Here is a 27,263-nt window from a genome sequence, read left to right as displayed (position 1 = left end):
TATGTGTCCTTGAGGCCAGAGCCTTTAGCTAGATACTTGGCTCAGACAAATAACCTCAGTGCTTTCCTCCTGCCCTTTGCTGTTCTTTCTGGCTGCTGTGCTCTTTTTCTTCTCTTCCCCTTCCAGGATGTCCTGATGTCCTTTTAAACCAAATGCCAAGTTTACAAAAAAGCAGTCTGTGTGTGTGTGTGTGTGTGTGTGTGTGTGTGTGTGTGTGTGTGTGTGTGTGTGTGCTTTGCACCATACTTCACAATTGTGCAGGCCTATGCCTGAACCAGACTTCACTCTAGAATAAACCTCAAATTACCTAAATGAACACTTCAGATCAGTCCTTTCTCTCTCTCTCTCTCTCTCTCTCTCTCTCTCTCTCTTCAATATTTATATTTATTTACTCATTGGATAGAAACAGAGAGAAATCAAGAGGGAAGGCTAAGATAGAGAAGGATAAAGTGAAGAGAGAGAGAGAGATCTGCAGCACTGCTTTGCCAGTCCTGAAGCTTTCCCTCATCAGATGTGGATTAGGGGCTTGAACCTAGGTCCTTACACATTGTAACATGCGAGCTCAGTCAGTTCCACCACCTCCCAGCCCCCAGTCCTTTCTTAATCTGTTGTTTAAGCTGGCCACCTTGAATGGACTTCTACTTGAGCATGTCTTGAATGGGTATTTACTTGAATGGATTTATACCATGACTTCAACGTGTCTTAGATTATAGTGAGAAGGACTTTTGGTGAGCTAAAAAAAAAAGTAACCCATTTCAAATTCAGTACGGGCATTGTAAACTTTATTTTTTAATCACAGCTTCTAACCTAGTGGGCCTTCTCAGCATATTAACAGGATAAGGTGAAACTCCTGTGGGCTCAGCAAAGATTGTGCAACCAGGCCCACTGGAGCCCTGGTCACTTTCAGAACCTCACAGGCCCATAGGTCAGAGGCTGAGCTCAGAGAATGCTGACGTGTCTTTCTGAGGAAGCTGTGCTTCCCAGATATGGGGAGAAGGTTTTATGGTGTTTTCCGGCTCTCTCCCCTCCCCCTACGTCTCCCTTTCTTTCCTGCCTTTACTTGTTCTCAGAGTTCACCAGGAGTAATAGTGGCTTCTGATTGGTGCAGGGTGTTCAACTAGAGAAGAAAGGGCCCTGGAGAAGACTGAACCTATAACAGAGGAAATGGAAGACTCAGAACACCCAGAAGGAATAAAGGGTAAAAAGCTCAGTAGAGAATGCAGAACACCTGGAGAGGTGACTCAGTGTGGAGAGTGAGAAACTTGCATACAAGATAACCCACGTTCGATCCCCAGTACCGCTTACACTGGAATAGTACACTGATCTCACTCTCTCAGAAAGTGAGTAAGTCATCTTTTTTCTTCAAGAATGCATAGAGGAGGAAAAAGATGACATGAACACTGTAATGGGTCAGAGCAAAGCACCTCAGAACTAGGGTAAAATGAAACCCAGGGAACTGACTCTGTTGACAAGGGTTAAACTTGATAGCTTCTCAAGGGTCCAGCTGCACGTGTGCAGAAAGAATGGTCCAGCCAGACATTAACACATATTTCCTGGAGAAAGCAAATCCCAAGTATGTGGTGTGTTTGTACCCTTGTTAGGCAAATCCCAAGTGAACAGCACAAATGTGCTGACTTCCGAGGATTTAGCAAGAACAATAACTTGGGTCGCTGGTCTCAAAGCGGATATGAGATATAAGGAAAGACAAAAATAAATGCTTCTTTGCACACGGGGAAAGAATCTAGTGGGGCTTACCACACTTCATTTATGGTTTGCACATCTAAGAGTCCATTCATTCAAGTCCTGAGCAGTCTGACTTTCCTGACTGTGAAAGTTACCTAGTAATTCCTGAAATGAGGGACTGGGCTTGTATTTCCCTGGCTTTTGCCACCCATGCCTTCTCTCCTAGCCCATTCAATACATTTCCCTGTGTTCTCCATCTTGTAGACATATGCATTTCTCTGTGGCTGCTAAAATGTTCTTGTCTTCACTATGGGCTTAGAAAGGCACCATGCTTTCTAGATTTTGTTTGATATTACATGAGAGGGCCTGTCCTATCCCAAATAACATTTCACAAAACTGAGGTCAGTGACCCCCCAACGAGGATCCTCAAAGAACTGGTTTGAAGTCAACAGTTAATTCCTCCCAAAGTAAAATTCCAAGGCCCAAATCAGGGGCTTGGGAGCTAGTCCCACCTCAACTACTGGTGTGGCCAGGAGACACAAAATCACTAGGATTAAGTGCTCAAAACTACAGCGTTGAGACAACAAGGTAAGTGGTGCTCAGTGGGGTAAACCGAGGTAGGTAAATATTAGAGACCAAGGGAAGTGGACCTTATTGGACAAGAGACTATAGGAATAGAAATGCAAAGGGACTGAATCTAAGACATGGTGATGAGGCAGGATGGACTCTCCCTCCCAGTCAGAGAATCTCTGGAATTCTGAGGAGCAGCTAGTCATCTTTAGTCAAAGTTGACTCTGAATTTTTGAGGCAAGATGGCAAGGAGAATGGCAATCCTGGGAGTGGACATAGAAAATATTTGGGGAAGACGAAGCCCCTGGACTACTACCAGAAATCCACAAGGAAATGCCCCCCACAATTGTTGAAAACAAGTGTCAGGGACAAGAGTTTAGGGCTTGTTCTCTATGGAGACAATGAGAGCTCCCAGGCTTGAATTCCAGCTCTGTCACTCATGGATTATGTGACCTGTACTGGACATGTATTATCTCTGTGTCTTAGATTTCCTCATCCATAGAATTAGGAAAAAATATTGTCTACTGTCTATTTCACCCTTCAGCTGCTATAGGGCAAAGTGGAGTAATGCATAGAGAGCACTTGAAATCTGGCACATTGCGACTACTCACTGGATGTTGGATACTCTGGATGCCAATATTGCTCTATAGTCTCCTGACAGAGAGCATAGTTCAAGCTATGACAAGAAAAGATGGTGATATGAAGAAAACACCTTGGGGAATGTGTACATTGAAGTCATATTTGCTTCATGCTTTTTTTTTTTTTTTTCTCCTGCAAGACTCCTTCTTTGAACGTGAACTCCCAGGCTTGGTCCCTGGCGTGTGTGTGAAGAATCTAGTAAAGATTTTTGAGCCTTATGGTCGGCCAGCTGTAGACCACCTTAACATCACCTTCTATGAGAACCAGATCACTGCGTTCCTGGGTCACAATGGAGCAGGGAAAACCACCACTTTGTGAGTCTTTGGGCAAAGAAAACGAATGGCCTTTCTATCCCATCATTTCCTGTCTCAATTCTTCTCCTATTAGCTATTATTTCCTCCTTCCTCCTGGATCTCAGGGACAAATATAAGCTGTATTTGTGTCCAAGGCATGCTCCAGTATGCAGAGCTCACACACATAATTGTTTTATTTGCTCTTCATAAGAAGTTGGAGAGGCAGGTATGGTAAGTTTGTGTGCTGGGGAAGTGGGCATGCAGAGAACTGGAGTGAATTTTCCAGGGTCACTCATTCCCATTCGTAATGTTTGATTAGGGGTTAGAACCAGGCCATCCCACAGTGTGTGTTGAGTCTGACTTTGAGAGCCTGGCCTCCTGTCCTGATCCTTTCTGTGGTTTCTATCACGGATGATGGTGATATTTACATGCCCTGGGTCTGTAGAATGCTACTTGCTTTCAAAGAGCATTCCTTTCCTATCTGTGAGGACTGGTGGTCCTTCTGGAGGAAGTGAAAAGGGTGTGGTCTCTAGAGGTTGTGGGGAAACAGTATAGCAATTGCAGGTCATGTGTGGGGAGAATGAAGACCCAGCTGAGGAAGCTCCCCAGCTTCTCTAAGAGACCTAAGCGCCATCTGCTGAGAGCCAGACCAGCTAGTTTCCCAAGTTCCTGCAGAGGCCATTCTGGGAGTAGGGAGCCCATGTGATCAACACTCTTCCAGAGCCCCAGGAAGGAACAGCAGTGTACACCCTACATCGGAATGTTCTCTGAGGGCGGTTCTGTGTGAATGGAATGTGAGGATGGTGCCATTTTGTTTGGTTCTGTTTCCCTCTAGTGGTTGATCAACAGCGATTTCAGTTTCTAAGAACAAGTTAGATAGATTGAGATGGTATCTGAACTCAGAGCTGGGCGGGGCAGCAAGAAATCCATCTGATTCCTTTCCTAGTTAGCTAATATGGTTAGAGTCCAGAGTTCCCTCCAGGACCTCAGGGCTTCTCAAAGGCAAATACATTACTTCATCTATATTGAGATGCAATTTCCCTGGGGTGTTGAAACACAGTATTGAATAAAAATTGTAATGTTTTCAGTTCTTATGCTGACACTGTTCTCAGTGCTTTGCAGATCCTAACTCAGCTACCCTCACCATGACCCTAAGAGATGGGTGTCATTATTTCTCAGTTTACAAAACAAAACAAAAGCCAACATTGTGATTGGGTTTGTTATATTTTGAATCCAAAGATGAAGTTTTTGGTGTTAATTCCCACATATGGCTTCAATCAGTTACTCAACTCATATTGCTAGGCTTCTCATAGCCAAGAGCTTATGCAGGGCTTGGTAAGAGTGGCATGAGGCAAAGCACTGACCCACGCACTAAACACCTTTTATTGAGCCTCTCAGGTGCCAAGAGTTGTGATGACTGAGTTGGAGAGAGGCCTTCTGTTCCAAGTGAATGTTTGCAGTTGAGAATCTTGGAAGTCCATTAATGTCTTCTAGGAAGCACTGGGAAGTAAGTAGAAGCAGGAAGGCAGATGCAGTCATCTGCCTAGAGCCTAGCCCTACATACTGGGGTTTCAGTATGTCCCCTTTATGGGGAACTGTTGATCCCTGCGGCTCGGGCTCAGTTGAGAGGCAGTGTCAGGAATCACTATGAGGGGCCTCGTTGGCCCTGGAACTGGGGTTTCTGCCTAAGTCACTCTCTTAGCCATCTGTCCTGCCATTGATGTTTGACAGGTCCATCCTGACAGGTCTGTTGCCGCCAACATCAGGGACTGTGCTCATTGGGGGTAAAGACATTGAAACCAGCCTGGATGAAGTCCGGCAGAGCCTTGGCATGTGTCCGCAGCACAACATCCTGTTCCACCAGTAAGTACGACAGGACTTGAGACCCTCCACAGCCCCTTACCTCCTTCCCCAGCAGCAGCACCCTGCTGCTCTCTAGAGCCCAGCTTGAGGCCAGCTGTGGAGACATATGGCAGTACTGCTGTTTGAGATCCTCTTGTTCAGGGTCTTTGTCCTGCATGTAGTATGAAGTGTCCCTGATGCAGCCCAGAAGTTTTCACAGTGGGTAGAGGAATAGACTTGCATGCATGAGGCCCTAAATTCAGTCCCTGGCACTACATATGCCAAAGTGATGCTCTGATTTTCTTATAAATGAATACATATTTTTTATATTTATTTATTTTATTTTTATATTTATTTTTGTTGCCCCTGTTTTGTTTTGTTTTTTACTATTGTTGTAGTTATTATTGTTGTTATTGATGTTGTCGTTGTTAGATAGGACAGAGAGAAATGGAGAGAGGCGGGGAAGACAACGAGGAGGGCAGAAAGAGAGACACTTGCAGACCTGCTTCACCACTTGTGAAGCGACTCCCCTGCAGGTGGGGAGCTGGGGACTCGAACCGGCATCCTTATGCCAGTCCTTGTGCTTTGCACCACATGCGCTTAACCCACTGCGCTACTGCCCGACTCCCATATTTTTTTTATTTATTTATAAAAAGGAAACATTGACAAAACCATAGGATAAGAAGGGTACAACTCCACACAATTCCCACCACCAGAACTCCGTAATCCCTCCCTTCCCCTCCCCTGATAACTTTCCTAGTCTTTAACCCTCTGGGAGTATGGACCCAAGGTCATTGTGGGATGCAGAAGGTGGAAGGTCTGGCTTCTGTAATTGCTTCCCCTCCGAACATGGGCGTTGACAGGTCGATGCATACTCCCAGCCTCTCTCTCTCTTTCCCTAGTATGGTGGGGCTTTGGGGAAGTGGGGCTCCAGGACACATTGGAGTACTCCTCAACACTTCAACTGAACTATTCCAGCCTTTAAGCTCATGACTGATCAACAGTTTGTTTGGTCTTGTACGTTAACTCTCTTTTCAGCCACCAGGTTCCAGATGCTAGCAGGATGCCGGTCAGACTTCCCTGGACAGACAACCCCACCAATGAATACATATTTTTAATTAATTGATTTTAATTTTAATAGGACAGAGAGAAAATGAGAGGGGTGGGGAGATAGAGAGATACCTGCAGCACTGCCTTACCTCTCAAAGCTTCTCCCCTGAAGGTAGGGACTGGGAATTTGAACCTAGGTCCTTGTATATGCTGGTGTGTGCATTCAACTAGGTGTACCACCACTTGACCCAATGAATCTTTTTTTTTTTTTTTTTACCCTCAGGGGCTCAGTGCCTGCACTATGAATCCACTGCTCCTAGTGGCCATTTTTCATTTTTATCAGATAGAACAGAGAGAAATTGAGAGGGGAAGGAGAGAAAGAAAGGGAGAGAGATCAGACACCTGTGTATCTGCTTCAACACTTGTGAAGTGACCCCCACGCAGGTGGGAAGCCAGGGGCTCAAACCAGGATCCTAGCACAGGTTCTTGCACTTTGCACTATGTGCACTTAACCTGATGTGTCACTGCTCAGCCCCATAAGTCTTTTTCTTTTATGTGCCCTTGGTTCTTTCTCTTAAGAATAAATAAAAATAATCTTTTGTAAGGTTTCCCTGAGAACATGGAAGTGAAGCTCTGCTCCTTAAACCACTCAGAACTAAGGTCACCCCTCTCAGAAAGCGATGTTGCTCCTCTGTGACTAGGAGACTGATGTTAGGGCCTCTTGCTTAGCCCTGGTCACTCTGTCAGACAGCCAAAAGATGAAACTACTGTTCCTTTTCCCTTCTTCATCTAGGCACTGAAAACTGGCTCTTGAGGAGGTTTTATAGTTGCTTTATCCTAAAACTTTAACTTCTTACCTTAAAAGTGTTATACATAGTCATAAAAAAGGGAAAAGAAGATAAAAGAGAGAAATATATATTTAAAAAAGAAAATAGAGCCTGCAAGATAACCCACCTGGGAGGATAGCTGCTTTGTCATGCATGTGACCCAGGATTGAGTCTAACCCTCTCCCTATACCAAGGAGAATTCTGTCAGTCTGTCTCTCTCATTCTATTTGAAAAAGCTGACCCAGAACAGTGGGCCCCAGCAACAACAAAAAGTGAATCAATAAGGTTTTTCACAAAAAGAAAAGAAAGTAAAATCCCCTGTGATTTTATCACCCAGAAATAGCCACTATTGACACTTTGGTACAGACTTTTTCAGAACCTTCTCCTATGCATGTGTAGGTAGACATATATGCTTGAATATTATAAAGGAGAACAAAACTATACATGCAGTTTTATAACCTGTCATTTTGTTTAAAAGGTGATTTCTTTTATTTGATCTATCCCCCAGATATTTTCTTGTCACTATATTTTCTTTCACATAAATATTGTTAAATATGATCTACTTATTTAAGAGCATCATTCCAGCACATGAGTTGCCAAGGATCTAACTCAAGAGCCCACACTCACAGGTTGTGCACCCTGCTAGTGTACCACCCCACCCAGTCATCCTAAAATGACTCTTCAATTCACATACTGTGCCACTGAGTAAACACACTGTGTAAGCTGTCCCTGCATATCAAATGTTTTGGAAAGTTTGGAAAGTTTTTGGGGTTTGTTGTTGTATTACAGACAACACCACAACAGACATTTTGGATTACTAAGTCTTTGTACTCATCCCTGTTCCTGTAAGGTAACTTGTCAGAGTGAAAATGCTAGATCCATGATTTTTTCCTGTTTTCTAATGCCCACAGCCTCACAGTGGCTGAACACATCCTATTCTATGCCCAGCTGAAAGGGAAGTCTTGGGAGGAAGCCAAGCTGGAGATGGAAGCCATGTTGGAGGACACCGGTCTCCACCACAAGAGGAATGAAGAAGCTCAGGACCTGTCAGGTACCTAGTGTTGGAAAAGGACTGCATCACAGATGTCAAATCCATTGTTACCTAGTACATAGGTCAGCAATGAGGAGGAGGCATATAAAAGCCAGGGCTGGGCAGATAGTATCATAGTTATGCAAAGAGACTTTCATGCCTGATGCTGCAAGGTCACAGATTCAATCCCTAGCACCACCATAAGCCAGAGCTGAGCAGTGCTCTGGTCTCTCTCCCTCCCTCTCTCTATATCTCTCTCATTAAAATAAATAAATAAATAAATAAATAAATAAATAAATAAATAAATAAAAATTTTTAAGTAGATTACCTACAGCTATTCTGAGCCTCTCAGAGTTAGTACACCTCTGGGTCATTTCCCACATGGAACACTGTCCTACAGCAACCTGGACTGTGTCTGTTCTGATGTTTCTGTGTTTGACCCAAAATGTGAGAACACCTTTCAAACAATCTAATCTTAAGAGGCAGGAATTACCTTTCTTTTGCATGTATAAGACTTGTTTACCAGTAAGATTTGGGACATAGTAGAAACATCTAGGGAAGTAGCATCAAACCAGTGCTGGATTTAAGGAATCCAGCTAGCCCAGGGCCTTTCCATTCCTGTTCTTTGAAGCCACTGAGATCTCCCAACCTTGTCCCTCCAGGTGGCATGCAGAGGAAGCTTTCCGTTGCGATTGCCTTTGTGGGAGATGCGAAGGTGGTAATTCTGGACGAACCTACCTCTGGGGTGGACCCCTACTCGAGACGCTCAATCTGGGACCTGCTTCTGAAATATCGCTCAGGTAGTGGCCACTTATCACTCATCTGTGAGAGGTCCCCACTCTCACAACTGGCATTTGGCAGCCGAGTGTGATGGCAGGCACAGCCACATGCAGGATAGGCTATCCCAGTCTTCTTCTTCTAGCGCTTGCCCTTCTTCCGTAGCCAGTCAACAGCGTCAGGTTGAGCTTGATGTAAAGTTTCGAGACCTCCTTTGAATCTGGAGAGGTGGCAGTCATTGACTATGTGGGTCATAGTCTGTCTGGAGCCACAGGGGCAGTTCGGGTCGTCTCTGGCTCCCCAGCGATGGAACATAGCGGCGCACCGGCCATGGCCTGTTCGATAGCGATTGAGGAGGGCCCAATCGTAACGTGCTAGGTCAAAGCCGGGTTGACGCTTGCAGGGGTCTGTGATGAGGTGTTTGTTCTTTACCTCAGCTGACTGCCAACTCTGTTTCCAAGAGTCTGGAACAGAGAAGTTCAGTGTAGGCGTAGGGGACCAGATTGGATGATGAGACGATGATGGCTATCCCAGTGACTTCGGTAAACCTAAGTTCCAGTTGAAGCCTCCTGAAAGTTTTACACAAATGTAACCAGGAGTTTGTGGTGAGATAGCCTGCTTCCAAAAATATGTAAGTTCCTTCAACCTGCAACCCTTAGGCCAAAGAATGAAGTTCTAGGTGAAATTTCTCTTTGAGGAAGGAGACCGAGTCTCTTACATAATTCCTGAGAAGCTTAATAATTGGCAGTGACCACTAGAGGCCAGGGATAAGGGTGACATGCCTGTATGCAGTGTCCCAGATGAAGGATACTAGAAGAAATGGGACATCTCCTACTCTGTTGTGACACCTTTCAGCAAGAAAGTCTACATCTGTAAGCAGTGCCTATTGTCAAGGAGCCCATAATATTTTATCACACATCCCAAAGAAGTAGAAGCAGAGATTATCCATTTCATTTCCTAGGTGGAAAAAAAAAGCCAACAATACCCAGGAATTAAGTAATTTTTCTGGGATAGCAATCTGTCGGCCGCATGACCAGAGCTGAGCCAAATATGCTGAAGTGGTTTATATACAGATTTACAGAAGACAGCAAGTGGAACTCAGAATGCCCATGACAGTGGTGGCACAAGCATTCTAGAGGCCTCTTTACCATTTTCTTTCTTTCTTTTTTAACATATATTTATTTAGATTTTTTTTTTTACATTTTATTTGTTACTAGTAGTTTGTTTCCCATTTTCTTTTAATGGCACCTCCACTTAGTGTAAAAGGAAGCGCATGTATATATTCACACACACCTCATTGATTATAAATGCAGTCCTAAAGCCAAAGACTCTATATACAGAACTCAGCAGATGTTGACCAATGAGAATAATGCCCATGACATAGTGGTTTGTCTTAATCAGATCTTCCCCTGAGGAGATAGTGTATGTACCAGTGCAAGATGTTATGAAATGTTAGCTACTGTCATTATCATTCTAGTATCTAGTCTTCTTGTTGAAGACTTGTTTTTGCTTAATGACTCTTCATTTTTGTACCCAAGTAACAGAGAGGTGGGTGTGCATCCTTTCTTGTCCAGCCACATCCAGGCTGGCCTGACAGCCACCAACTCCTGCCTTTACAGGTAGAACCATCATCATGTCCACGCATCATATGGATGAGGCCGACCTCCTCGGGGACCGCATTGCCATCATTTCTCAGGGAAAGCTCTACTGTTCAGGCACTCCACTCTTCCTCAAGAACTGCTTTGGCACAGGCTTCTACCTAACCTTAGTGCGCAAGATGAAAAACATCCAGAGCCAAAGAACCTGCAAGGTATGTGTCTGCCCCAGGCCGAGTCCTGTTAGCTAAGCAGGATTGCATAGCATGGGCCACCATTGCCAGTAGTCTACCCAAACGGGGCTCTGGAGTCAGAATCCAACTCTTTGTTTCTGACTCCATCTGCAGATTTTGACAGACATTCTGAACCTCCTCACAAAGTTGCTTTTTCCCAAATGACAAAAACCAATTCTAAGTGACTGGAGACTATTATACTCCAGAATTTAAACTACTTCTGTGGTTGTACAACATCAGAGTAAGTGACAAATTCTGCAAATGTTTACTGTTTCTCATTGTTGTTTAGAGAGCCAAGAGGGGCCAGGCTGTGACTCACCTAGTTAAGTGTACACATCACAGTGTGTAAGGACCTGGGTTCAAGCCCCTGGTCCCCACACTTGGTGGGGGGGGGACATTTCATGAACAGTGAAACAATGCTATAGTTATCTCTCTGTCCCTATCTATCTACCTATCTTTTTATCTATCTATCTATCTACCTATCTATATCTCCTCTTCCTCTCTCAATTCTTCTGCCTCTATCCAATAATAAATAATATTTTTTAATTTTTTCATCTTTATTTAGTGGATAGAGACAGCCAGAAATCGAGAGGGAAGGGGGAGATAGAGAGGGACAGACACAGAGAGACACCTGCAACACTACTTCACCACTTGCAAAGCTTTCCTCCTGCACGTGGGGACTGGGGGCTCGAACCTGTGTCTTTGCATACAGTAACATGTATGCTCAAACAAGTATGCCACCACCTAGCACCAATAAATAATATTTTTAAGAAAAATGAGAGGAAAAGGAGAGATAGGAAAAGAATGATAGTGCAGCACTATTGGACTGATCATGAAGCTTTTGCCCTGCAGGTAGGAACCAGGAGCTTGAACATGGGTCCTTGTGCATGGTAACATGTGCACTCTACTGGGTACACCACCACACAGCAAGCTTACACTGTTTCAAGATGAGTTGATCCTCTTTCTTGTTTTCCATCCCAACATTAATGTTCCCTAAATCCCACTGGCAATTGAAAGCCAGGTTCCTTGGGTACTGTAACCTAAAAACAACAGAGCCCAGAAACTATTTCAGCATATCAGGATAACCTGGCAGATAGTCTGCCATCCCAGGAGAATTATTCAATTCCTGCTTATTGTTGAGGTTTTATTTTTTTTCTATCTAGGAAATGAAAGTAATAGTCTCTGCTTCTGCTTCTCTAGCATGTGGTGAAGATGAATGAGATAAAGTACTAAGTGCTCTGGGCTCCTTGAGAGTAGGAGCTGCTCCTAGGCACGTTGTCATGCTTATTATATGACAGCATTATTGATGCTTCCAGTCTGCTGTTTAAAGGCCTGGCTGCTCTGGGCTTTCCTGACTAGGTAGATTTCCACAGGTGGGGTGTAGCACAGGCAGACTTATAGCTGTCACATAATTTGTGACAAACCAAAGGGATCCTTTGAGGTTCTGCTTCTCTCCAGGCCTGACTCACACATTCTCCAGGATAAAATCAAACACACCCTCAAAATGCTCAGATGAAATAACAGATTAAAGCAGTGAAGAAAAAAGATGTGTTGGGGGTCAGGGAGTGGTGCACTGGGTTAAGCGCACATAGTATGAAGCACAAGGACCCACACACGGATCCCGGTTCAAGCCTCCGACTCTCTACCTGCAAGGAGGGGGGGGGGTCAATCACAAGCAGTGAAGCAGGTCTACAAGTGTCTATCTTTCTCCCTCTCTATCTTCCCCTCCCCTCTCAATTTCTCTGTCCTATCAATAATAATAATAATAATAATAAAATTTTTAAATGACCACAGGAGTAGTAGATTCATTTTGCTGGCACTGAGTACCAGCAATAACCCTGGAGGTGGAAGAAAGAAGGAAAGAAAGAAAGAAAGGAAGGAAGGAAGGAAGGAAGGGAGGAAGAGAAAGGCAGGAACGCTGGAAGGAAGAAAGAAAGTGTATATTCTCAGACACTTGTGTCTGAGGAAACACATAAAACGTGGTAGTGACAGCAGTGGGCACTAGGGAGGTGCTATCACTGAGCTGACTGGTGTCCATCTGTTTCAGGGGACCTGTAGCTGTGCAGCTAAGGGCCTCTCTGTGAAGTGTCCTGCCAGCCCAGATGAGATAACTCCTGAACAAGTCTTGGACGGTAAGGACTGGGGAGTTCATATTTTTGTTCTTGTCTGGTTATCATCTCTTGGTATCAATGGGTGTGTCTTACTGCGATGCATTTTCACAGGCGCAAAGAGAACACTTTGTGTACTTCCCAAGCCCACAGTCATGCGATTGCTCATCTTTTCCTTTGAATTTCTTTCTCCTCCTCTATTCCCAATGGGATTTTAAAAGTCACAGGTCTAAGGTCCTCTCCCTTTAATGAGGAATCCAGTCTTTGTTCACTCCACACCCTTGTCTGTATTAAGCCTCCGGTCCTGGGGTCCTCCTGCTCTGGCTCCAGATCACATTCCTTCACGTCTGGAGAGAAAAGCAGCTGAAGGAGCCAGTGGCGCCCTCGGGTGGAGCCACAGTGACGCACAGCTCTTCCAGTGAACTTTTCTGGAGAGCTAGTCTTATGTGGTAGCCTAATGGGTGAAATATAATACATCCTTATTATACTCCCAGCTTTCTCCTCAGTTTGCCAGCTTAATAGTAATTCTCTTGTAGATTACAATGTATTAAACTTTGGAAGGACTGCTTCCACTTCCTGCTTCCTCCAGGAAGATGCAGAAGACAGGTTCTCACTATAGAAGCACTTACCCTTAAAGGATCTTCTCTCCCAAGGAGTGTTTACCAGCCACTCTCTCCGGTTTCTGTTAATGCCCTCCTTACCCCTTCCTGGGGTATCATCAAAAATTTAAACAAACAGATACCTGCAGACACACACACACAGGCACACACAGACACACAGACATGCATGCACGCACCAGATGCAAAACTAAGCCTATATTACTGATCAAAGTTAGTAAAGGGGGGAAACATCTGCCAGTCCAAAGAAAAATGTTTTCAATTTAGCCAAATTGTTTTTATAAACCTTAGAAAATTTGTGAAAGTCTAATGAAACGGGAAAACTAAACAATGTTTATACGAGGATTAAAAGCTAAGGGGGAAATGCCAGTGTTGTATCAGATATGCTCTCTTGTCCTGTCTCTGCCATGACAGAAGCTGTAGCTAATATGAAACATCAGTTTATAGTCACATTCCTATGTGTTTTCCTTGCTGTCTCGCTGTGGGGTCCAGCTCCACTTTCTGAATTTTCTTCCCAGAATACATCTTAGTCAAGAAATTGTTCATTAAATAAATAAATAAATACATGCTAATAAAAGTAATTACTTGAGTGAAGACAGAGTCAACTGTCTGGAGTAACATTTTTAAAATATTGCTGTTTCTAAATAAAGGCTTATTTTCTTTGAGTAGAATAGGGATGCTGTGGAAAGTAGGATGTGCAATAAATATCAGTAGTAATGCCCCAAATAAGAGGAAGAAATCATGCCAGGGCCCAGCTGACTTGTTGGCTTTCTACTCACACATCACCCACTTAGCATACATATCCACTGACCTCCTTGCCAGGTGCTGAGAGCCCTGCTGCCCTAAGACTACTTCTGGAAAGGCTGACACACATCTAAGACACAATTCCTGGGAATCCAGCAGCTTCAGGTTAGATTTCCTTCCTCAGAGAACAATGCACAGGACCCCTGGAGAGCTGTAAGGGCAGAGCTGCTTCCTCATGCAAGGAGCCCTCCAGCCTCTGAATGAAGTCATCTCTGCACTGGAGACAATTGAGTCTGATTTACAAGTTTCACATAAAATAAACCTTCCAGCCCTGATAAACAAAATGTTATGTGTTTAAAAATCTATGAAATTCCTTCACATGGGCCATTTTATTTGTTAATTTAAGTGTTTTAAGTAACAGCAGTGTGTAATATTATTTAGGCCTCAGGTGAACATCATTGTAATTTGGCATCTGTATAGGCTACCTTAGGGTCCCAGCCAGGACCCTCCACCACCAGACAGTTGATTCTATCACCCAATTTGGCCCCACCCACCCTTTTCCCTTCTAATGACTATCATTTTGTTCTCATAATCTCAGCGTTAGTTTTTGTTTTGTTTTGCATGTTCATTTGTTTTGTTATTCTAAATTGCAAGTATATCGCTTTATGTTTCAACACCCTGCCTTAGAATCATCACCAACAGTAGTTACAGTTGACCCCTCTGCTGGTACTAGCCCGCCTCTTACCTTCTGGTGACGACCATCCTGTTGTCAGAATCTAAGGATTGGTTTATAGTTTGTTCTTATGTTGTTGTCCCCTTGCTTTCTTTATGTTAACTTTGTGGTTACCATGACGTTCAGATATAGCTTTCTATGCATATGACATTCTGTTGAGTTTGAGAGCTCCTTACAGTTGAACAAATTCCAAAACTACATTTTTTGCTACCCCATCCAAGCAACATTTTATATTTTGATGTCCCACCTTACATGTTTATCTAATGTGTATTCTTAAATCCTTATGACTTTAATTTCATGACCTTTGTGCTAATCATTATGCTTTCTCTATGAATTACTGATACACTGCTTCTACTATATATTTACCTTTTCTAGTGGGGTTTTTTTTATTCCCATTTATTGGGATGGAGGGGGCTAGTGGTGTTCTTTGCTTGAACATCCTCTATGCATTTCTTCCTCCCCTCTCATATTTTAAAGTTGTCACATATTTCTGTGGCTTGTACTTCTGAGTCTGTTTTATTGTGTATCTGCCACCTTACTGAGAATTGGACATTTCTTGTTTCTTTCTCTGGGGGACTCCATTCAAATAACCCTTGCAAGGCATGTTTGATAATGGCAAACTCCTTTAGTTTTTGTATGTCTGGTACTGTTTTGATAGCTTCTTCACATATGAATGATAGTCTTGCAGGGTAACATATGTGCAGTTGGTAGCTGTTGTCTTTTAAAACCTTCAATATACCACTCCACTCTCTCCTATCCTCCATCATTCCTGCAGAAAAATCTAGCCATACAGACTTTATAAGTCACATTTGTCTTTTCCCTAGAAGCTTGTAAAATCTTTTCTTTGTCCTTGACTTTTAATAATTTTATAGTGATGTGTCATTGGGTTTAGAAGTTTGGGGGTTCTCTCTGCTTCCTGAATGGCGACATCCTGACCAAATCCCAAATTTGGAAATATTTCTGCTGTTATTTCTTTGAATATGGTTTATGCTCCCTTATTTCTGTCTTCTTCTTCTGATATACCTATAATTCTGACATATGCTTTTCAAATAGAGCCTTTAATCCCAAGAACTGCCTCATTTTTTCTAGGCTTTTTTTTTTTTTCTAAATCTATTTTGAAGCCAGTTTGTCTACTCTTTTTGATGTTCTTTCTTCTAAATGGGTAAGCCTACTGCCTTGGCTTAATATTTGAGACTTGAATGCAAAGTGTACTTCACACCCTGTAACTCTGTTTTCAAGTTCTCCGTTTTCCTTTCAAGTGGCTCTTTGAAGTTATGGATTTCCTTCTTAATAACATTCTCCATATTGAGTGGGGAGCTTTATCTTTCTTCAAATTTCCTGACAATGTGGTCCCTAAAGTCTTTCTCTTCTGGATCTGCATTATTAAGCATCTGGTCATCTTAACTTGATACTGCCTTGTTGAGGTTTTCCTAGTTTTATTTTTTGTTTGTTTGTGTTGTTGGCCAGCAGGTGGCTCTAGCTTCTACTTTGTATGTGAGTTGCAGGAAAAGGGGAGGAGTTTTGAAGAAGTGACATCATGTTACAGTTCCTGAAGTCACTTAAACAATGCCCTAGTGGAGGTAAGGAGAGAGAATCCCAGACTTCTCTTCCCAGACTGATTCCTAAAAGTGGGAACTCTGCTGTGAGATCCAAGTCACTCTTTTCTCCTTCTGATCCCATTCACCAGGGTCTCTGTAGCAGCTGGGATACCTTTGAGGTGGGTTGATTTCTGGCTGCCACAATAATACACTGTTCTGTTCCCTGGTTCCCCCAGATGACCCTCTGAGTTTTACTCAAGAGCATGTGGTTTCTGCAGCTCTAAACGATAGTTCCAAGAACCTTTTATTTATTTATTTTATTTATAAAATAAAAAATACTAACAAGACCATAGGATAAGAGGGGTACAATTCCACACAATTTCCACCACCAGAGTTCTGTATCCCATCCTCTCCCTTGAAAGTTTTCCCATTCTTTATCCCTCTGGGAGCATGGACCCCGACTCATTATGGGATGTAGACGGTGGAAGGTCTGGCTTCTGTAATTGCTTCTCCACTGAACATGGGTGTTGGCAGGTTGATCCATACTCCCAGCCTGTCCCTATCTTTCCCCAGTGGGGCAGGGCTCTGGGGGTGGGGGTGGGGGTACCCAGGGTACATTCGTGAGGTCCTCTGTCCAGGGAAGTCTGGTTAGCATCATGGTAGCATCTACAACTTGGTGTCAGAGTGCTGGAGCTGAAGGGTTGACATTCCACACCAAGTGCCGTTTCTTAAGCCACTTTGTTCCTAAGCAGTTGCATAGGCCACATGGATTTAGAAGCAACAGCAAATCTTGAGCCTACCAGAAATTCAATGCCATATTTCTACTTGAGTCTTCCCCTCCTGCTCCCACTGTCCATGCCCAATCACCAGTCTTCTGATAGTGATGTTCCCTCTGATGAAATTCACTCAGTTATTTTGTTGTAATATTTTATTTTTTTCTTTGTAAGATCCAACTTTCCATGACCAAGTCACCATAGCTGCACCCTGGAGGTACTAGTTTTGTCATTTTAATTATAATACCTATGTTTAGGGCTCTCTTTGGGTGGGGGGGTTCCTTCTTTGGTTTCACTTTTTGCTTATTTGTTGTTTGCCACCAGTATTATTCCTGGGCTTGGTGTCTGCCCAACAATTCCACTACTCCCAGAAACCTTTTTTCACCTTGCTTTTCTTTCTTCCTTTCTTTTCCTTCCTTCTTTTTTGATCTACGAGGTTAGTATAAAAGAAAGAAAGGGAGAGAGAACGAGATAGCTATAGCATCGCTCCACTACTGGTGAAGCAACCCCCATCGCCACCCCCTGCAGATGGAGACCTGGGGTTTGAATTCAGCTTCTTGCACATAGTAACAAGTGTGCTTCACCACTGTCCAGTCTCTGAGATCTTCTCTCTGAGATCCTATACCTGGATGTTCATTTCCTACCCCCAAGTTGAAGGAGTCTTAAGTTTCTTTATACAGCTCTAAATAAATTTTGCTTAGTTTCCTCAAGTTATCTATTCTGGCATTTCTCTTCTTCTTCTTCTTCTTCTTCTTCTTCTTCTTCTTCTTCTTCTTCTCCTTCTCCTTCTCCTTCTCCTTCTCCTTCTCCTTCTCCTTCTCCTTCTCCTTCTTCTTCTAACCCTATAATATAAATATTTCTCTCTTGATATTGTCCCAGAAGACTCTGAAAGTTTATTTATTATTTTTAGTTCTTTTCCATTATGCTGTTCTTTCTGGATAATTTACTTTTTTTCTTTTATTTTCTTCTCAATTTTTTCAGATAGGTAGAAGAGACAGAGAGGAAAGGAAAAAAAAATACAGTAAGCAGCAAATTTTCCCCCATTGTGGCTGGCTCAAACCTGGCTAGCAGACATGGTAAAGCAAGTTCACTATTCAGGTGAGCTATTTTGTCAGCCCTAGATGATTTCTGTTACTTTATTTTCCAGCTTGTCAGTTCCTCTGCTTATTCACTCTGCTATTGAGCCCCTCTGCTATATTTTTCAGCTCTATTATTGTTCTTCAACTCTTTCTTTTCTTTGGATCTTTTGAATTTTTCTAATTTCTCTGTTCCTCTTCCAGGTTTGGTGAACATCTCCATTACCATTACTTTTAACTCTTCATGAGATAGAATGCTTGTTTCCATTTCTTTAAAGTCTTTTTCTTGCTTTTTTGTTGTTAAGGTTCGGAGGCTTCAGCTGACCGGGCTAGCTTCGCGGTGGTGAACATAGACAGACTCAGGGACACACAGCTGGGCTGAGAAGCTGCAATTTAATCTTTATTCACGAGCGGGCAAATCACCACACCATGTGCTTCTCTCATCATTCTCTCTCTTCTGGCGGCAGAGAGAGACCCTTAAACTAACCACCACACAGATCTCTCCAGCATCCTTCTCTTTACGCGGCCACGCCAAGAACTCTCCAACTACTTAGCAAAGGGGGCGGGGAGAAAGAGGGCCCATGAAACTAGCAAGGGCCAAACCAATATGAAACATACCAACACTTTTTGACTTGCTCTTTCATTTTTTTTTTATTTTTATTTATAAAAAGGAGACACCGACAAAACCATAGCCTAAGAGGGGTACAACTCCACACAGTTCCCATCACCAGAACTTCGTATCCCATCCCCTCCCCTGATAGCTTTCCTATTCTTTATCCCTCTGGGAGTATGGACCCAGGGTCATTATGGGATGCAGAAGGTGGAAGGTCTGGGCTTCTCCTATTGCTTCTCCGCTGAACATGGGCGTTGACAGGTTGATCCGTACTCCCAGCCTGTCTCTCTTTTTCCCTAGTGGGGCAGAGCTCTGGGGAAGTGGGGCTCCAGGACACATTGGTGGGGTCATATGCCCAGAGAAGTCTGGTTGGCATTATGGTAGCATCTGGAACCTGGTGGTTGAGAAAAAAGTTGACATATAAAGCCAAACAAATTGCTGACTAATCATGAACCTAAAGGCTGGAATGGTTCAGATGATGAGTTGGGGTGGTCTCCATTTTTTACATAGTTAGTAGGCCTATTTTAGGTGTATTCCAAAAGACCCATGACTATACTAGTTTTTTTATGAGCCTGACATCTGATACACAGGTGGGCCCAAGTTGTTGTCTGGGGAGATGATGTCATGGCTGGAAAAAAGGCTACAAAGCTGGATCAGGGAAGAGAATAGCTGCCAAATACGGGAAATGTGTATTAATATTGTTGACTGTAAACCCCATCGATTTGACCTGGGGCCCATATTCAGCTTAGGAGCCCTATGTAACCTCTGCATCCCTGTAGGTCTGAGCTCACATTCTGTGGTCAAGTTCCAAGCTACTCCAATTTCAGGACCTATCTTCCTCAGGCGGTAGATAGAGTATGTTATCCAGCCTCCCTTTGGAGGATGGAACATTCTCTAATATTGTTAATCCACATTGAGGACATGGTCCTACGGGGGTCCCCAAAGGGGTCCATTGGGCTATTCCTGATGGAGATGGCCAGTGACAATGGAGAGAGGGATCTATTCGAGGTCTAGGCCCATCATGTCTGTGTGGGAATCCCAGGACTCCTTGACTAGGGCCCCGGATTCCCTGGAATCCCAGGACTCCCTGACTATGGGCTGGCCTGATAGTGACTAAAGAGTCATCATTAGAGTATGCTGTATGACAGTCTCTTGCCCTTATTCAGCTGTTGTAGTCCTTAATTTGATAAGATTAGCTTTGGAGTGACTGAGGGAAGTGTTATAGGAAGTAGGTGAGGAGGGTATCTAGGTCTAAGTAGAAACTATTTTATTAGGAACTTTATGGTGTCTTTTTAGATCTTTCTACTTGCTTGCTGTATATATTGACTCACTGCAGACTGTTGTGCACTTTTGCTTTCAGGTATATATTTTGCCCTAATTTATGGATACGTGTGTACATATGCCCTATCTCATGGGACCTGGTCTATTTCTGGGTTTGGGGCTTTGTTAGGAAGTGAGCCAGTTGAAATAGAATTAGAGAATCTTATGAGAAAGGAAAGGTCTCACCTGAGTAATGAGGCTGAAGGACTGACATTCCACACTTGACGTCTCTAGACACAGTCCAAAGTGAAGCATGCCAAGTTAGTATTCGTTGCATTGATTAGGTTGGGATCAGCAGATGCAGTGTCAGTTGATATAAATTGAGAGAAGCATACAGGAAATGAGTCCCACCCTATAGGTTCCAGGACTGGGGGAGATATGGGATTTACAGAGGAAGTGGGAGGTTCCTGCTGTCTTAGGGTTTTAGAAGGCAAAATAAATAGTTATTTCTATAATCAAATTATTTGACAGTTGGGTTACTTTGAAAATCCCATTGCTAGGATTTGCTGTATCATACACGACATCACCCTAATTTATGTCCTTTGACATTATTTATGTATAGCTGTGTCTTACAGAGTAATGCCACTGGTTGTTTCTCTTCTCCCTGGTCTAAGCTTTTAGGAGAGTCAGCATTTCAAAGAGTAAGTCACTATTAGAATGCATTAACAATTTGAGACCACTGTTAAAACTCAGTCTGATTACACGTTTGAAGTCTTAAGTGCTTAGAGTGAAGGAACTAAGCCTATGGTCTGTGCATTAAAAGGTTTGAGACATTCAATCATCAGTTCCTCCCCTCTCATATCAACTGAATAGTGATAATTAGACTACAAGTTAATAGGACTATACATAAACACCATTCCCATCACCAAAGGACTGTGTCATGATCCTGCTTTTTCATTTTTTAACTTTTCCTCTGCTTCTCCATACCACTCGTCTCTCTGTTTCTCTTTCTATGTCTATTCTTTTTATGATGGTCTTGAAGAACTGGCTTTGTGCAAGTGATGTCCCTTAGAGCTCACAAAGCATCGCATCCTCAAGTTGCCCAAGCTAGGTGTTCAAAGTGCATCCCCTGTGTGGACTCTGTCATTAGGTTGTATCAGGCTGTTGGCCCAGCTCAACTATTATACGATGGTTGGGGTCAATAGAGCTATTTGTCTGTGGTGTAATGAGTAGACATTATTGTGCACCCAGCCCAAGATCTGTCCATTGCCATTTGTTATCATGTACTGCCTACACATAGCTTATGGTGTGACATCCTCAGGAGACTTGGCTCAAGGTGGTTGCTAGTTCCACACCCATGAACATGTGGCTCAGTGTGGAATTGTGATGCATTTCTCAGGCATGGAGCTGAGATCCAGGGTCATTTTTAAAGACAGAAGAGAAACCATAGAGTGAGCCTAATTTTGAGAGGACTACTTATGTAAATGCATTTAACAGCTAGGTTCTGAGTCCCCAGAATCCCTGTGACCCATCTCTCAAGAAAATGTGCTAGGAACAGTCTTTACAAATTCATGCTGTAAACTTTTTAAACTAGATTTAGTATTTTAAATTAACATACAATTTTGCATACATTTTAATTCTGACTGTTTCTGGTATTAAGTACATGATACTGCATCTCCTCACTTAATGCTGACACTCCTTCCCTTTGTCCATCTTCACAACTTTTCAACCCCCTTCTGCATTCCCATGTGTTAGATATTAGGTGTTGTCTTGTTTAAGGAAGTAGGTATAATTCCATGGAAATGGCACCATCCTCCAAAACGTTACACCAGGTATGGGTGTGTGATTTAAGGAGACTTCCTACCCAACTTGATCACTAGTTCCTGGTAGCCTGAGCCAGACCAGAAAATTAAAAACAACTTTCATTTAATCCACAAGTTTGTGTTAAGTGAGAATTAACAATAATAATGACAAGACCTTCTGCAATAATAATAATAATAAAACTCTTTATTTGAGATGGTGTTCGTGACAATATTACCAGGTGGTACTCTTTCCTGTATCTAGCATTCAAACTAGGTGTTTGATTTATTTTACCTTAGTGAGTTCTCACAAGCAGCAGTAAGTGGGGTTTAATTATACCACCCTTCTCACCCTTCTCACATATGTAGATTTTAGGGTCTGAATTGCCTGATGTTGCATAACTTGTAATGGACAGAGCATTAGACTGAACAAAGAAAAGCTGGCACAGGTAAGGGGATAGATTATTCAATGATTATGCAAAGAGTCTCTCACGCCTGAGGTTCCAAAGTCCCACCATACCACCATAAACCAGAGGAGAGTTAAAAAAAAAAAAAAAAAAAAGAAGGAAGGAAGAAAGAAAGAAAAAAGAAAGTAAGTAAAGCTGGCACAGGACTATTCTATGCAGTTGTTGGAAAAAGTTAGTGGAAAATACTTTTGTTCTATCTCCATCTCCTTCTTGGTGCCCACAACAGGCTCAAATAATATTTAAAAAAAAAAAAAACTGGTGGTATGGATCAACCTGCCAAAGCCCATGTCCAGCAGAGAAGCTATTACAGAAGCCAGACCTTCCACCTTCTGCACCCCATAAAGAATTTTGGTCCATACTCCCAGAGGGATAAAGAATAAGGAAGCGGGGCCGGGAGGTGGCATACCTGGTTGAGTGCACATGTTACAGTGCACAAGGACCTAGGTTCGAGCCCCCAGTCCCCTCCTGCAGGGGGAAAGCTTTGCAAGTGGTGAATCAGTGTTACAGGTCTCTCTGTCTCTCACCCTCTCTATCCTTCCCTTTCCTCTCGACTTCTGATAGTCTCTATCCAATAAATAAATAAATAAATAATTTTAAAAAAATAATAAGGAAGCTTCAGGAGCCAGGCAGTGAAACACCTGGTTAAACACACATAGTACAAAGTGCAAGGACTTGTGCAAAGATCCAAGTTCAAGCTCCCTGCTTCTCACCTTCAGGGGGTGTAGCTCCATGAGCAGTGAAGTAGGTTTTCAGGTATCTGTCTTTCTCTGTGTGTGTCTATTTCCCCCTCATCTCTTAATCTCTCTCTGTCCTATCTAATAAAATGGAAAAATGGCCATAGGAGCAGTGAATTTGTAGTGCCAGCACTGAGCCCCAGCAATAACTGGAGGCAAAAAATAAAGGGGGGGGGGAGTCCCAATGGAAGGGATGGGACATGGAACTCTGGTGGTGGAAAAGGGTATGGAGTTATACCTCTATTATCTTACAATCTTTTTAATCATTATTAAATCACTAGTAGTTTTTTAAGTGGATATTGTGGAATGTTCTCCCAAAAAGTCACTACCAACTTGAAAAATGCCCCTTCCTGAGGTGGGATACTGAAGGATCCCAGGCAACTCAGTCTTCCAGGTTCTGGAAAATAGAGCCAACCTCATGTTTTTTATCTTATTGTAGGGGATGTGAATGAGCTGATTGATATGGTTTCCCACCATGTTCCAGAGGCACAACTGGTGGAATGCATTGGTCAAGAACTTATCTTCCTTCTTCCAAATAAGAATTTCAAGCAGAGAGCATATGCCAGCCTTTTCAGAGAGCTGGAGGAGGCACTGGCTGACCTAGGACTCAGTAGCTTTGGAATTTCTGATACTCCCCTGGAAGAGGTAAGGCAATTCCAGCTGGGTTCTGTCAGGTGCCTGAAGAAGTGCTTCTTAGAAAAGTCTGACACTGGAGAGAAGTTTTGTAAAAGTAAAGGAGTCATAATTCTCCATCCAAGTATAACAGCTATCTACATTTTTTACTTGCCCCCTTCTATCTTTGTCCATATACATACATGTTTTGCTAACTTATGATCACTGTGTGGTAACACTTGTTTAAGAATGTGTTGTTAGATTAAAAAAAACGTTTTTTTCTTCTCATTATGAGTCAATATTCAACAAAATTTGAGCTTGAGTTAGATTTTCCAGATAATAGAAATGATTAAGCCAAATGCTCTCCTTTTGCTTTCTTGACAGATTTTTCTGAAGGTCACAGAGGACTCTGATTCTGGGCCTCTATTTGCTGGTATGGTTCCATGTAGTACTTTCATCACACCTTCCCAACTTCTATCTGAAAGTCTAAAAATAAACCTCATGAAACACAAAGCAAGCAAATACTACTGGCAGTATTTATCTGACCTGAAATTGCAGAAAATTATTGTCTCCAAGTCCCTTAAATGACAGCACAGTGACAAAATGAAGTTGGTCTGGGTGAACACACTCTGGATGAATTGAGATTCTTTCTTCTGGTCCTTGGGCTTTGCACCAGGTGCGCTTAACCCGCTGTGCTACCACCCAATTCCCTGAATTGAGATTCTTTTTTTTTTTTTTGCAGTGGATTTTTATTTTATTTTATTTTATTTAAATTTTTTATTTAAGAAAGGATTAATGAACAAAAACATAAGGTAGGAGGGGTACAACTCCACACAATTCCCACCACCCAATCTCCATAACCCACCCCCTCCCATGATAACTTTCCCATTCTCTAGCCCTCTGGGAGCATGGACCCAGGGTCGTTGAGGGTTGCAGAAGGTAGAAGGTCTGGCTTCTGTAATTGCTTCCCCGCTGAACATGGGCGTTGACTGGTCGGTCCATACTCCCAGTCTGCCTCTCTCTTTCCCTAGTAAGGTGTATCTCTGGTGATTCTTAAGGAGGTCAGATTGGTAGATCTCTCATCATCAAGCTGCTGGTCCCAATTCCATCTCTAGTTCTTGTCATGTCCCCAGCTACACCTCCTTCTCATATCCCTTCCAGCCTCTGATTCACGCCTCTCTGCAGGAATGACAATGACAGAGATAAAGGTCCAAGTTAATAAATCTCAGTCTTTGGATGAGATGAGAACATTCAATTTCTGTATCTGCAAAGCTCAAAAGAAAAGCTGGGTCTGTGGTAAACTGCCCTCAGCCCCTTCAAGGACTGCCTGCATTATGAACTCTTCAGGATGGTCATCTTCTTTGACCATTACATGCCCAACCTAGGTCATATTGAAGCCAGACCTGAGAAGTGCTCAGGCTGAGAAGTAGTAAGAAAGAAAAATAAATAAATAAAAGATAACATAAAAATTCAGATATTTGTGGTCCAGGAGGTGGTGCAGTGGATAAAGCACTGGATTCTCAAGCATGAGGTCCTGAGTTCAGTCCCCGGCAGCACATGTACCAGAGTGATACCTGGTTCTTTCTCTCCTCCTATCTTTCTCATTAATAAATAAATAAAATATTTTTTAAAAAATTCAGATATTTGCAGGGGGCCAGGCGGTGGCGCATTTGACTAAGTGCTCACATCACAGTGTACAAGCACCCAGGCTCAAGTCCCCGGTCTCCTCCTGCAGGGGGAAAGTTTCACAAGTGTTGTAGTCCGGGCTGCAGGTGTCTTTCTGTCTCCTTCCCTCTCTATCGTTCCCTCCCCTGTCAATTTCTCTCTGTCTCTATCAGTTAATAAATAAATGAATAAAAAATTATTTTAAAAAATTCAGATATTTCTGGGAATCAGGTGGTAGTGCAGCAGGTTAAGCGCACATGGAGTGAAGCTCAAGGGCTGGCGTAAGGATCCCGGTTCAAGCCCCAGGCTCCCCACCTGCAGGGGAGTCACTTCACAGGTGGTGAAGCAGGTCTGCAAGTGTCTACCTTTCTCTCCTCCTCTCTGTCTTCCCTACTTCTCTCAATTTCTCTCTGTCCTATCCAACAACAATGACATCAATAATAACTACAACAATAAAACAACAAGGGCAACAAAAGGGAAGAAATAAATAAATATTTTTTAAAAATTCAGATATTTCAGAGGGGCTGGGTGATGACATACTGGTTCAGTGCACATGTTATAATCCACAGGGACCCAGATCCCCACCTGCAGGGGGAAAGCTTCATGAGTAGTGAAGCAGTGCTACAGGTTGTCTCTCTGTCTCTCTTCCTCACTATCTCCCTCTTTCCTCTCAATCTGACTGTCTCTATCCAATAAATAAACAAATACAATTCATTTTTTTTTATTTCAGATATTTCAAAATTAATTAAAGTTACCGTTTCCACCTCATCCTTGACTTTACCCAACACTTGGTTTTTACAGGGTGTGTGTGATAATTTTTTTATATACCATGTGTATTCTCTAACATAAATAAGATCTCAACACAGATGTCAATCAGCAGTCTCATGGATTTTCTTTTTACTGAGTTGTGTATTTTAAACCTCTGTGTATTGACTGTGTATGTAACTCTACCTTGCACTTTTAATCTACTGTAGAGAATTTACAAGCAACTATAGACACGTCTCTATAGTTGATCCATACTGGGAAGTAGAATTTTTTTTAAGTTTATTCACTTGCCTGACTTGATATTTTGCAGTTGACTGAAATGAAGTAAAAACCAGTGCAGTAAAAAAGTAACAGCATACGAGTTCCTCGCCTAGTGGGTTTTTTTGTAAGCTATTTATTCAATGTCCTAAACTAGGCCGCACTCAGCAGAAAAGAGAAAACCTCAACTTTCGACACCCCGGTGTGGATCCTACAGAGAGGGTCAGACAGACTTCCCAGGGCTCCAACAGCTGCTCAGTAGAACCAACTCTGCCTGATGGCCAGTCTCCTGGGGAATCACGAGAGCACCACACACTCAACAGAGGAGCACGACTGGTCCTCCAGCATATGCAGGCACTGTTAGTCAAGCGATTCCACCACTCAGTCAGAAGCCACAAGGATTTCTTGGCTCAGGTAGTGCTGTGTTCCTTGGCCGTGTCCGCTTTCTTCTCAACAAAGGCTGCCTGCCCCTCACTCTCCCGGGTTTTCTGTTGCACATGGAATCAAACACAGCAGTAAGCTTTCTCTCTAAGTTCTGCTGGTTTTACCTTCTTCTTGCCAATATTTATTTTTATTTTTGCCACTTTGTTGGGGGAAATAATTACTTATGAAACAGTTGTCACATGCATACACTTCCTTATCTTCACACTGGTTGGTTGTTTGTTGCTTACCAGGGTTATCACTGGCGCTTTGGTGCCTGCGCTACTCCACCACTCTCTGAAGCTATACTTCTTTTAAATAGAAGCAGAAATAGAAAGGGACTAAGGAGGGGGGCAGTTGATGTATCACTGTTCTATTGTTCATGAAGTTTCCCCTGCAAGTGAGGACCAGGGTTTTGAACCCAGGACCTTGTGCATGGTAACTTGTGTTCTCTCCCAGGTGCACCACAACACAATCCCCCCACTGTTAAAACTTTATAATGAAGCCATTATTCATATTATCTCTCTCTCTCCCCCCCTCTC

The 27,263-nt window shown here is 42.9% G+C and overlaps 1 protein-coding gene across 1 annotated transcript in view; it reads left to right on the top strand.

The window, feature by feature from the left end:
* ABCA4 (ATP binding cassette subfamily A member 4) overlaps positions 1–27,263 on the top strand; it is a 169,824-nt gene that overhangs the window by 96,748 nt on the left and 45,813 nt on the right. Inside the window, exons 18-27 of the mRNA XM_016193540.2 lie at positions 1,109–1,198; positions 3,032–3,206; positions 4,917–5,048; positions 7,816–7,955; positions 8,597–8,734; positions 10,331–10,521; positions 12,587–12,671; positions 23,441–23,646; positions 23,998–24,046; positions 26,459–26,715. Coding sequence (XP_016049026.2) covers positions 1,109–1,198; positions 3,032–3,206; positions 4,917–5,048; positions 7,816–7,955; positions 8,597–8,734; positions 10,331–10,521; positions 12,587–12,671; positions 23,441–23,646; positions 23,998–24,046; positions 26,459–26,715 — 1,463 coding nt within the window. The remainder of the gene's footprint in view (positions 1–1,108; positions 1,199–3,031; positions 3,207–4,916; positions 5,049–7,815; positions 7,956–8,596; positions 8,735–10,330; positions 10,522–12,586; positions 12,672–23,440; positions 23,647–23,997; positions 24,047–26,458; positions 26,716–27,263) is intronic.

This window comes from Erinaceus europaeus, chromosome 11 (assembly GCF_950295315.1).
Source record: "Erinaceus europaeus chromosome 11, mEriEur2.1, whole genome shotgun sequence".
In the NCBI taxonomy this organism is placed as follows: Eukaryota; Metazoa; Chordata; class Mammalia; order Eulipotyphla; family Erinaceidae; genus Erinaceus; species Erinaceus europaeus.
The sequence above is the reverse complement of the archived record's forward strand: the minus strand, read 5'-3'. Positions and strand labels throughout refer to the sequence as shown.